Source organism: Gymnoscopelus microlampas, assembly GCF_963454915.1.
Source record: "Gymnoscopelus microlampas genome assembly, chromosome: 16".
Taxonomy (NCBI): domain Eukaryota; kingdom Metazoa; phylum Chordata; class Actinopteri; order Myctophiformes; family Myctophidae; genus Gymnoscopelus; species Gymnoscopelus microlampas.
Genome location: NC_139953.1, coordinates 31117015 through 31129454, shown reverse-complemented (window position 1 = coordinate 31129454; position 12440 = coordinate 31117015). Strand labels below are relative to the sequence as shown.

Genomic DNA, 12440 nt, shown 5'->3' with positions numbered 1-12440 from the left:
TGCATCAGCTGGATGTGTCGAAAATAATGACGTCACGGGTCAAAAAATGAAGCTTTATTGACAACAATGCCGGGGACAAAAACACAACCTGTAAATGTTTCTGTCCAGAAGTTATTTTTAGATAATACAAATAATAATGATAATAATAATAATAATGATGATAATAATAATAATGAGTTAAGTGGACAGAGGCCAATAATATTACCAGCCTTAAATTACTTATTTACAGGTCTGTCGGTAACTTTGAGAGTGCTTGAATGGACCCTGTGGGTCCATTTGGTTCCATCTGTGCACTGACTGAGTTATGGGGGTCCTTGAAAATAAAAGGTTAGAGAACCACTGTCCTAGTGGACTCTTAATGTGCCATAGTAAATCATACATATTCTTAAGAAGACATTCAGTAATTGGATCTCATGATCAAAATAAGAACATGATAATGTTATGTAAAAAAACAAAGGACAAGTCTTGCCACAGACACATTTGTCTGTATATGGACATATTGATGAGCCCTGGTTTATTTGATAGCCCCATCTATCAATGTAGAATTATCCTCCGTATTGGGCAACTGAGACACACTGTTCCAGAGCCCTAACCTTAATTTCAAAGCTGATTGGTCTGGTTTCCAGGCTAAAAAGGCCCCACATTCAGAGGGGAACAGGCAAAGTAGGCAATCACCTGGGGTCCTCCAGAGTAATAAGGGGCCCCCATATGGGCTGATTTAAATAGGTCAGGCCAAATATTTAGTTTCATTGCCCCTTCTGGTTGCCCAAGGCCCCTGGACCTTCTGTATACTCTAGATTAGAACTGGTTGTTTTGGCACACGGCAGGTCACTACTGTAAGGCCTGATGTACAGATGTCTGTACAGAGGTCCTATACTGACCCGTTGAAGACCCCCTGTACGTTTTTGCACTGTGCAAGGTGATACGGTCCTTTGGGCCAGTGTTATTTCATTTGGCTGTTTTAACAACTATTTGTCACCAATGTCTATCACAATTGTATGCCTTTGGCCGATACAAGCTAAAATACTCAAGTATTTTTTGATGAGTCTCTCATCTCATTACTGTAATAATAAAAGCTGTGTAAACACCTTTACCATTTTACAAGGTAAAGTTTAGATGGTAGGTTTCATCCCTGATGATAAATGAAAAACTTTGAAAGTATGCTATACTGTATATTGGTCACATCCAAACAAAAAGAAAATGACATACCTGATATTGTTTAATGCATTAATAATGTATTATGCTGTATTATAATGCATGAGGTCATACACCGATCACTGAGCAGCATTCATGTTAATTGACAAGTCTCAATGGATTGCGAACAACTGAGCGAAGCTGCCAAGTGTTAACTTTGTTAAGACGATTGTGTGTAGTCTGACTAAATGTGAAGTGTACTGTGCATCTCATTTGTCCTGTCTATTCTCATTCCAAATCTGAGGCAGCCTCAGGCCCAGGGGCCCATGGACTCAAGATCCAGCCCTGTACCTTATACTGCCTCTAGTATAACTGCACAAGACTTTTGCATTCATTAATATTTGCATAGTACAGTCATGTCTGTCCTGTATCATGGCCACAATTAATTTAATGTTATGTATGGTTCAGCCAAATCATCATTAGGCTCCCCATTATCTATAACCTTGTCTAACCACCTCTCACAACAATCCGATCAACACACCACCACATACACACTTGAAGATTGATGATTGATTTCCATCAAATTTATTTGATAAAAAATAATGATAAAGAAAAACAAAAACATAAAACAAAACAAAACGAAACCTTAAGACCGGTGCAGTTTCAAGTTCATGATTCAGAAGAACCAAGGTGCAAAACTGTGCAAAATGATTCCTTGGTTTTTGCAGAAAGGCTCCCTGGCTCTGCTTCTTCATCGTTTCCCTCTCCAACTGAGGGAGTTGGCTGATTTTAATCAGTTCATCAATCCCATTAGCAAGAGGTTTGAGCGAAAGAGTGAACCAGTCAATTTCAGCTAAAAAAAACAGCCGTCTTCAGGCAGTAGTGGTCACGTCCTCAGTGCTATGTTGACAATTGTCAGCACAGTTGTGATAGGTAAGACTCAATAGCCTAACAAGAGGGGGAAAAAATCGTTATCTTTACAGTCAGTATAATGTCATTCTGTGTGTGCGCGCGCGTGTGGGCACACACAATTGGTGATAAGCTGCCACCAGCTATAGGTTTGTCGAGATGTGTGTTGTGTTAGGATGAACTGTATGTACAGACCATACATTACATTTAATAAATACAAATGATCTGTAACAGTTACAAAATCAACCATGTCTTTTACATTTAGATCCATGTTAAAATATGATGTGTTGCAGCATGTCCTGAGCCATTCAGGACACAGGGATATCCATCAATCGTTTTGTATCGTGGCAGCGTTTGAATGTTTTTAACAGACAGGAGTGACTTCTAGCTGCTTGGTACCAGGTAAAAAGCTGATGGTGACTATGTGAAATTTGTATGAATAATGTTTTGACACAGCTTTCATAAATAATGTGACATGACAGAGGAGTAACGCTCTCACCTTGGCTATGTCTCCTGTAGTTCCTGGAACTAAACATAATTGGGACTCCTCTGTCCACAAGTCCTTCAGTCGCTGCTTCATGACTTCAAGATTTCTGAAACCAGAAATGTAAAATGTTAACTGAATAATTGAGTCAATGTTTCCTGAACAACACTGTGCTGTTAATAAGTCATAGACGTATGGAATTTCATTTGTAAAATCAATCATCTCCAGATTGTTTCTGATTAGACTCTTGGTTAACAACACTGCGCTGTTAATAAGTCATAGACGTATGGATTTTCATTTGTAAAATCAATCATCTCCAGATTGTTTCTGATTAGACTCTTCAAATCTGCATTGTGAGCTTGTAGATCTTAAATCTTTGTTTTTTCAGCTATTTTTGCCAAATGTTGTCATGCCCAGAATAAGGATGCTAGGATTCATGTTGTTAAATTGCAACGATAAAAAAAAATGTCTGTCGGATTATGCAATGTACCTAAAAATCGAACTACTGCGAGTTGTAGTCAATATGCCAGACTGTCAGTACTAGAGTCCTTTAAATTCTTGGACAAATTCTGCAATGACCTTTTGGTGATAATTTGAACATAAACAACCTACCTGTCTTCTGAGTATCTGTCCTGCAGGCTTTTGCCATTTGTGGAAAGTTCAGGCCACCATTTCCTGATGACGGACTGGACCCAGTGTAAACCAACAATTATATGTCTGTCATAAACAAACAAACAAAACACAACAGATAAAGAAACTCATCCAAACATAATCTAAACTATAGGAAATCGCTGATGACACATGTTCAAACACACGCTTACTCTTCATATGTACTGCCGAGAATCACTTTCAGTTGTGGCAGAAGGTCAATACAGCAGCCAAGTGATAAACATGGTGCTTCATCTTGAAGGCTTGAGAGGCAACAACAGAAAGTCTCAAGTTAGAATATTAAGGCCCGGTGGCTCATACAGTTATGCATCAACTACAAACAAAATATTAAATACATGGCGAGTTCAATTCACAGCTGAGGACCTGTGTTGCATATCCTCCCTCAATGTTACCATCACAAGAACATAAAAATGCTATAGCCTTAAAATTGATGTCCCCGTCTCCAATTGTTGGCCTTGGCAGTAGCCTGAAACATCGGTGAGTGATAATGGTAATGGTTATGCTTAAAGGACGACTTCACACATTTTCAACATATCTTCATATAATTGGTCCTCACTAATGTTCATGATAAAATGGTGAAAATAAATAAATACTACCATTACTCGGTCTGAGGGCTGTGGACACTTCAGAAACCCGCCTACCAGTGACAATAACGTGAGAACAATGGCTTCCATTATAGCATGCTAACTTTCCAGGAATAGAAAGCATGCAGTTTCTATTAGCTTGGATTCTCCATTGATGATGTCACTGGTAGGCGGGTTTCTGAACTGTCCACAGCCTTCTTCTGAGACAAAGATGGGGTAGACAAAAATGGTACCATATTATAATGAGCATTAGTGAGGACCAATTAGATGATCATCCTTTAATGTTAGATGCAGATGGCTACAGAAGCTATATCCTGGAAGCTATAACCTTGGAGAACACAAATAAATGAAATAACAAGTGCATGCACTTGAAAGAGTTTCACCTTAAAGTGATGTGGAACTTTGGTAGAACATTGGGTTCAATTATTTTTAATATATAGCAATATAATCATCTTTGTCTGTGTTTGTTTATGAGCTAAAAGTATGACCTTGAGAGACGTTTTGCCATACAATGAGTGATTGAGTGGAATCGCAACTTCCAGTTTGTCGATCACAGAAGTAACATCATTTGGACATACATCATGTCGATGTAGCTATATAACCGTAGATTCTACCACGTTGCTTTAATGTGGTTTATAATAAAATGTTCACTATTGTGCTGAAGACACTACTGAGATGCAAGGAGAGATCAACATGCACAATATCACAAAAGTTTGTGCTGAGATGAACATTACCTTGCTCTGTGTGGTAGGCTAGCTACGCAATTCCATTCCCATTTTTTGCCTATTGTGCCAGATTCATTACTTACATTTAAGTTTTTAAAGGAAATATTTGTAATAGCAGTAGCACCAAAGCCTTTCAAGATCACAAGGTTGATGTGTCTGTGGTTGCTGTGTCAGTTTCAGAGTTGTATCCTATGCAGTGCTATGCGGTCATCGGTTACAGGTTAAGATGAACTATTCAAAGAGCTACATGAAAGCGTACATAATTAAAGTGAGCTCAGACTTACTTTTTTGTTAAGACAGGTAGGCAATCGAGCAGCACACCTGTGTCTTGAATTCTAAAGAAAGGAAACAAAAACACAACAGAATATGAAGCAAGTTTAAGTGTCCAAAAAGGATAAACATCACAACAGAAATAAATAATAAATGATCATGAATTACCTGATTAGATAAGCTACTAATTCACTGGCGTTTCTTCGCCATAGTGTCAGAGCAACGTTTAGCCGAAGTTTCCTTTCAAAAAGAACATGATTCATAGCTTCATGGTCCTTTGATATCTTTGGAAGTAAAACAAACAATGCACAGGTTCATGAGGGACATGATCATGATGAATGATAATGATGAATAAGTCAAGATCACAGCTCAACATTGAGGCTTTCCCAGGACACGCAGATTTTTTTGTTGAAGAGAAATGTACTTGTCCCTCCAGACACATTAAATATGCAAATGTTTGTATTAGATCATTTTTGGAAAATACCTTCAAAATGTATACTCTGATGAATTCATGATATCACATAAAAAAGGTCAAACTGAACACACTTTGGAAAAATCCTCAATAAACAATATTTCCAATGCAGCATGTTCTATTCAGTCAAAGGTATCTCACCTCTGCAAAGTAGTCACCATACTTGGAGCCAGGCCCTGCCATTTTGGGAGACTCGGCAGAGATCACAGGGAAGGCGCAGTTGTCATTGTAGTGTGCGGCCCGAACGTCCTCGGAGCAGGTCAGCTCATTTTCTTTGTTGGCCATGCCGGTGTCAGAGGTAAGGCCTGTATGAATCGTTCGGCGGCGAAGCCCCGTACTCGCCACCGCCGATGTAGGCCCTTTCCTCTTGCACAATGACTTTCGTTTCACTTTGCCTGGTCTGTGTACTTTGTAATCCGGTCCAAACCTATCAAGCGGGAAGTCAAGATGTACTGAATGAGAAGCTGAAATTAAAGACAACATAGTACATCTGAAGACTCAGAGCCATTACCATTGTGCATATGCTTATGGAAAAGTGCCTTGGTGGACCAGTGACTGACAGTGATTATCTGTGGGACACAGATGGTGATTATGAATGTTATGATTAGATGATCCCCACAGGTGTGGATCAGACTCACCTGTCTTTATCTAATTCTTCCTTATTTAACTTATCCACCTAAAACGAAAGGATAGGGGATAAAGACACTCTACAGTCTCTACTCCACTTTATAAGTCACCAAGGTTTTTGGCATAACAGTAGTAACACAAAATGTTTCATATTCAGAGATTAGCCCACCTCCTTCATGTTCTTCTCTGCAGCAAGATGCAGCAGGCCGGGTTGCAGAAAGGCATGGGCTGTGTCCTGGTTGGGACCAAGGGATTTCCTCTGTAGCCCATCATACTTTCCTGCGGCCATAATAGGGGACGCTTTGTAGGACAGAGACAGACAAGTCACGGGCAAGTTTCAAGTTAGCACTGCACCCAAAAAGTGATACGTCTTGAGATCCGGCCTAACGTTGTTTTATGTCACTTGCAGGCCAGGGTGACACGGCGCCCTGTCAGAATGGCTTTAAAACACTTCCCTAAAAGCAAATATTACCTCAAACATTATTTGTAAACAAAGCAAATAAATACGTAAAAGCCCAGGAGGCGTTGGCTATACTGCTGCTATACTGCTGCTAGACCAGCATAACACGTTAGCACCCTGAGCTACACCTAAATGTCTCTTCCACTGGTGTGTTGTCTGTTGTTGATTCGTTTATTTATTTGTTAGGCGTAACCAAGTTTAAGGCTGCAACATGTGTCATCTGATATAGTCTCGTGTTCGAAGCCAGATCTAGTGGGACTTTAAATCCCAACAAGCTGCCTGGCTGTAACTATGAAGGATAAACACAGGAGGCCTCTCTAGGTGCGTGCTAGCTACTTTAGCCATCCGAGCAACAGGAAACATATGGTTTCAACAATGCCGTTTTTGGACAACAACGGTTAAACACTTAACAGCTAATACTGTTGACTAAATACTCACCGTCTCATTTTGTGAAATGCCGTACAGTTTCCTCTGGTGTATGTAATCCAACAAGTGAGTGAACCACGGTGAATAGTGTCTCCTCTATGCTAGCTGGTTGGCTCCTTTCCGACTTTTTGCCATTCAAATGAACACACAACAGCACTGAGCAGGAATTGTGGGATTGATGACGGCGATGACAGAGGTATGGAGCTTTAGTGACATCTAGCGGTATTTTATGGTCATTGGCAAAACCACGTCTGTACAAATCAACACAAGGGCAATGGTGGAAAAAAGTACTCACATTTTGAATTAAGTAAAAGTATCAATACTGCAATGTAGATATAGTAAGTAAAAAAAAAATCGGAATTAAAAATGTACTTGAGTAAAAGTACAAAAGTATTAGTATAAAAATGTACTTAAAGTACCTAAAGTAGAAAGTATTATTATGCAGAATGTCCCATTTCACAAGTTTTCAAATGTATAAAAATCTTGAAAATAGCAGATCTACAAGCTCACAGATCGGCTATTTTCAAATGGCCGAAATGCTTGGGGCTGAAGTGGTTAATGTATGTTTTGTAATAATAATCAAAATCTACAAAGTAACTAGTAACTCAAGTTTCAAATAATTGTAATGGAGTAAAACTACATGTGCCTCTGAGATATAGTGGAGTAGAAGTAAAACTACAAAAAATTGGAAATACTCCACTTTAGTAAAAAATACCTCAAAATTGTACTTTTAGTAAATGTACTTACTTACTTTACACCACTGTTTTTTCTATGCCACCATTTTTAACAGTAATACAAATCAACACAAGGCAGGTTTATTTTGAAATAGCCAAAAATGAGGAAAAATCCAAATGATAATGTCTATCTTCTGACCCTGGGACATACAAAACCGAATTTGTCATAGTGGGACCCAACATAAAATCCCCCTCCTTGTTCTGGATTTTGACCATAGTAAAACAAAGAATAATCTATATACCTTGACTTGTGTAATGCTATTGCACTGTTATTTTGTGAATAAACCATCATTGTCTATTTTCTTATTTTCATAATTATTTATTTGCCTGAAGGTCTCCTCATTGCATTAGAAGGACAATATCAGTCACCAGAAGCAGGGTGTAAGTAATGCAGTTAACATGAAGTTGGAAATGAATATTAATAAATATCTAAATATTGAATCAAACTACTTAAAACACTGTCTGAGGTGCACGCAAAAGTCAGAGTACACATTATGAAAATGACCCCAGAAGTGTTTTAAAGTGAGATATGCCTTTAAATGTATTATGAGTGACCAAGGGCAGGAAGGTGCTATACTGTAGCTCAGTGATTGGCATCCCCGTGAGGTGCCATAGTAGTTTGGATTATACTACTTTGGTTGGACCCAAATGCATGGCTCAGAGGCATTCGGACAGCCAGCCGGGTTGTTCATAATATCATCATTGTTAATCAAGAGGTCAGAGACGTCATCGTCTCCCTGTTTGAGGCACAACCATCAACATAATCTACTTTACCATACCCAAGAAAATAGTCTGTGGCTTTAGATGCAACTATGCTCTTCTTGATGGGAAAAATACAGGAAAAAAATAATACCTCAATACTGATTTAGTCCAATGCGTTTTTTTTAACAACATGGTCTAGGCAGGCTCAAATACACTATATGTCTGTGCAGCTATATATTATATACAAGCTATAATGATCATCATACAACAATTTAATTGGTCGAAAATCTCTTCATATGGGCAAGACAGAAGCCATATTCTTTGGCTCCAAGATTAGATTAGCTAGATCCCCTGCTGAGTTGGTCATCAAAATTGGTGACTTCCTAATTACAGTTAAGGACAAGTTAAACTACCTGGGTTGCATTTTAGACAGTGGGATATCTGGTGAGTATATGGCACAAAAAGCCCTCACCAAGATAAATCAACGTATTGAGTTCTTGTCCAGAAAAGATGCTTTTCTTAACAGTCCAGTCCTACACATGCTGGCTGGTGCATTGGTACAGTCATTTTTATTTTGCTGCCATCTGCTGGTATACTAGTTTTGATTGATTGATGGGATACTTTATTAACAGTTTGCAAATAATAGTGCAGTGGTACGATTATACATAACACAAAAAGCCCTAAGGGCTTGTTTCCATTGTGGTCCTCTCAAATGATCAAAAACAAGTTTCAATTGTGGTCCTCTCAAAACAAATTGATCAGGGTCATTTGTAAGGTCCACCCACATATTCACTTGGACCAAACACTACTCCAACAGACTAAATTGTCTGTCAGTTGAAAAGTGCACCTTATACATCAAGCTGTTTCTCACTTTTAAAATGGTTGAGAATATAGTGCTACAGTACTTGAAAAACTACTTGTGAGGGAGGGCCACCAGTATTACACCAGAGGTAGCACAACTGATTTTATCCCTATTCAATTCAAAACCCAGATGGGGAAATTTTCATTTAGATACAGTGCAGCAAGTGCAACACATTGGAATACGTTTCCCACCTACAGTATCTGAAACAGAGTGCTTCTCAAAACATCTTTAAAAGGGGCTGGCTGAAAACAAGGTAGTCTTAGTGGGTATATGCATAGTCTCATGCAGATGGAGTTGTGTAGGTGTGTATCTATGTGCACATACTGTACATGTATACATACAGGCCAGGGGTGTAGGTGTGTGTGTGCGCGCACACATATATATTTATTTTATTTTATTCCTTTGTTAACAATCTTTAGCTTCTTATAGTTTGTAATGCCCTTTTGTTTCACTCCTTGTTTCAGTTAGTAAATTAAATAAGTACTTTTTTGGCCAGTAAACTGTAATGCTGCTACTGCCTGATGCTGCTATTGTGTCATAGTCTGTTATGTGTAGTTGTCTTATTTATGTTGTTATTTCTGTGTTTTTTGAGGACCAATAAGCCTTAGGGTTTTATTGTGTTGTTTTTATCCTCGAAGATATTGTGTCTGTTATATGTTGTGCAAGTGCTGATGTGATTTTTCCTTCTATTACCAAATTCATTCATTCATGTCATTTCTTTGTTTCTATGTTTAAGAACTTCTGCCCTCTTTAATCGGTTTATAGTATAAACACATAACATCTTGTGACACATTTTCTGTGAATCAGAAGACAGATGGCCAAGCATTCAATTATTTGCTTCACTGCCAGAGTGTGCTCCAGAGTCCTCACTTCCATTATGTCCCTGCTCAAATCACTGATTTCCAAAACATGTCATTCAATCTGTCAGTGTCAGGAAGGCACAAGCATTGCAATAGAAATTATGTGGCTGAAGATACTCAAGTGGTTCTGAAACATAGCAGAGCACAGGGACATTTTCTTTTAATGATACTAAACATTACATATCACTCTTGCTATGATATGAATCAGCATACAAAATCAAGAATCAATAAGGTTTTATTTGTCACTCAATGTTGGTGCGGATGTTTTTGATGAAGAATTTGGGCAATTCTATTATTATTTTAATAGTGTAATGCAATTTCAATGGAGAAAAGCCAAAGCCAAAGCAAGTATATAAAAAATAAATCTTGTAACATGCATGTGACGTCACGTGGGCAAAAATATTATGCACAAATAAACAAACATGTGACAGGGCAGATAATAGTAATATTGACCACTTCAGAAATATTCTGGGCACATCAATTGAAGTTGAAAACAAGACAAGAGTCTAAACGCCCTGCTACCTGTCACTAGATTCCAGGCCTCTCCTCACACTCAACTGGAAACTGGCCAATGGGTGGCGCTAGCTAGAGGAAAAAAACATGGGACCAACAAAATGTGGTTCGTCCTCGAATCTGCCTTGACCATCATCCTTGATAGGTGCATTACGATTCATGGCAATCTGTCTGTTAGATTTTGAGATATCTTTGGAAATGCTGGCCTACGGGCAGCATTTGGCTTGACAGTAAAGGCTCAGCAAAATGATTAGGGGCCATCCTCCGGGTAGCATGCATACATGCATTAGGTCACCTAAATGGCCATCCTCTGGTGTTGATGTAGGTGCACAGAAAGTTCTATGGCAATCCAATCAGTAGTTTCTTTCGGGGGATGATAATAGTGACTGCAAGGACGGACAGACAGACATAACCATTCTTAGCACCCCGTTGCCACCAGGACTTAAAAATAACCTATAATCAATATGTACAAACTGCTGTTTTGATGTAATTTAAACATATTGCTGTCTATATCATACTACAGTAGTGCAGTATAGTGTAGGAATATAGGAATATTGATTCCTGTGGGATTTCACACATTCAGTAGCAATACTGGATTGCTTTGTTGCATAATGAGTTCAACATTGCAAAATGCATGAAACCAGAGAAATGTCTTACTGCATCTCCTTTTGTTAATATTTTCAATAAAAATGGAGAATCAAACACAGATAGATTTTCTCACACAAAGACAGCCACCCAGAAAGTCCGTATTAGCATTAACAAAGAAGGATTGCTATGACAAGTTTTCATCCAGACAAAAAAACTAAACAACAAAAATAGAATGCTTATTAGAGTGTTGAAAATAGAGCTGGATTTTCTTTTCTGAAGTCTTGGTAAATTCCCTCCATATTTAGGCAAGGCTAAGACTTTGTAAGCAGGATGTGATTACTACTAAGCAGCACGATTTGCAGTGAAACTTTTCAAAACAAACTTTGCAATCTTGGCATGCATGTTCTTTTAGTCACAGGAAAGTCCAGGCCAATGAAAATGTACTGATGCAGACTCACGGCACGTGTACTGACCAAATAACGAAAAAGCAGGAATGGAACTAAGGGTTGAGTTTCTGTTTAATTCATATGTTTTTCATCTGAGGATTCTATATCATATTTCCTGGGCTGCTCTGTCTTGCCAAAATTGTACTTTGGTTGGCCATCCAGATCTAAATTCTGTAATAAAGCACTTTACAAGCGTGGAAGAACAACAGTTGTAAACCTAATGTCGCAAGGAGCTCACACACAAGGACGGACACACTAAGCTAAATGCCTTCCTTTATCAAGGGAGATCAATGGACATACTGCAGGCAATCAACTTTGCACCTTAATCTTTCTTTTCCTGCCTTCCCCCCTTTCCTCCCCTCTTTTATTTAGCAAAATCCCTTTGCAAACCTAAGATCAAGACAGGACTGTTAAAAATGATTGCAATGTTGCTGTCAGAGCTTAATACTGGTAATTGTGTTTACATTACGTAAGGCCACTTGAGAGGTGCCTCGCGCACACACACTCTATTCTTTGAGTCTCTTTGACATGATGGAGGACTTGAGAACTTTGGCCTCTAAGGGCTAATGAAATCAAAAGGTTGGCAAAGAGACCTTGCGGAGGGGAAGGTGGCAGAGATCTTTTTAACATTCCTGCCATTGGAGTCCGGAGCAGAATCCCAGAAATCCCATCTCTGTCCCACTGAGCAGTGATCAGAGGGACCGCAATAGCAGCACCGTTACCCAGGGAAAGGTCCACCATTCAAAACCAATAAATCGTCTATTCTTGTGCGTAAATCTTTTATAAAGACGCCCTTTTACATCAGTTTCAATAATTCCTTTTGATCATGCACGTGTACAAATGTAAGCAGTTAGAGAATATTTGTGAGGTACGTCAGAGACACCTTCTACACACAACTCTGCTGAAATAATTGTTTTGAGGCAATGTTGTCCAGCACACATAAGGCATCTGTTTGACTGTGAGAATGTTTCTAGC

At 38.8% G+C, this 12440-nt stretch overlaps 1 protein-coding gene across 2 annotated transcripts; it reads right to left on the bottom strand.

The window, feature by feature from the left end:
- Nucleotides 1–1694: 1694 nt before the first annotated feature.
- On the bottom strand, nucleotides 1695–6892 carry katnbl1 (katanin p80 subunit B-like 1). 2 transcript variants are annotated; one of them, XM_084082794.1, is made up of 10 exons: nucleotides 6773–6892; nucleotides 6044–6174; nucleotides 5886–5923; nucleotides 5389–5674; nucleotides 4944–5059; nucleotides 4790–4840; nucleotides 3349–3438; nucleotides 3140–3244; nucleotides 2543–2636; nucleotides 1695–2082 (listed from the first exon to the last, which is right to left on the bottom strand). In XM_084082794.1, the coding sequence occupies exons 2-10, from the start codon at nucleotides 6161–6163 to the stop codon at nucleotides 2050–2052; spliced, it is 933 nt and encodes a 310-aa protein (XP_083938920.1). In that variant the 5' UTR covers nucleotides 6164–6174; nucleotides 6773–6892; the 3' UTR covers nucleotides 1695–2049. The 2 variants fall into 2 exon arrangements, with proteins under 2 accessions (XP_083938920.1, XP_083938921.1); XM_084082795.1 differs by having other exon boundaries at nucleotides 2543–2639; nucleotides 3146–3244.
- Between the last annotated feature and the right edge of the window lie 5548 nt (nucleotides 6893–12440).

Excerpts from the sequence above, each read along its gene's own strand:
- katnbl1 (XM_084082794.1), bottom strand. The coding sequence starts at position 6,163 with ATGGCCGCAGGAAAGTATGATGGGCTACAGAGGAAATCCCTTGGTCCC. Across the intron at positions 5,675-5,885 it reads GAAGAATTAGATAAAGACAG|GTTTGGACCGGATTACAAAG; the intron begins GTGAGTCTGATC and ends CCCGCTTGATAG. Across the intron at positions 3,245-3,348 it reads CTCGGCAGTACATATGAAGA|ACATATAATTGTTGGTTTAC; the intron begins GTAAGCGTGTGT and ends TGTTTATGACAG.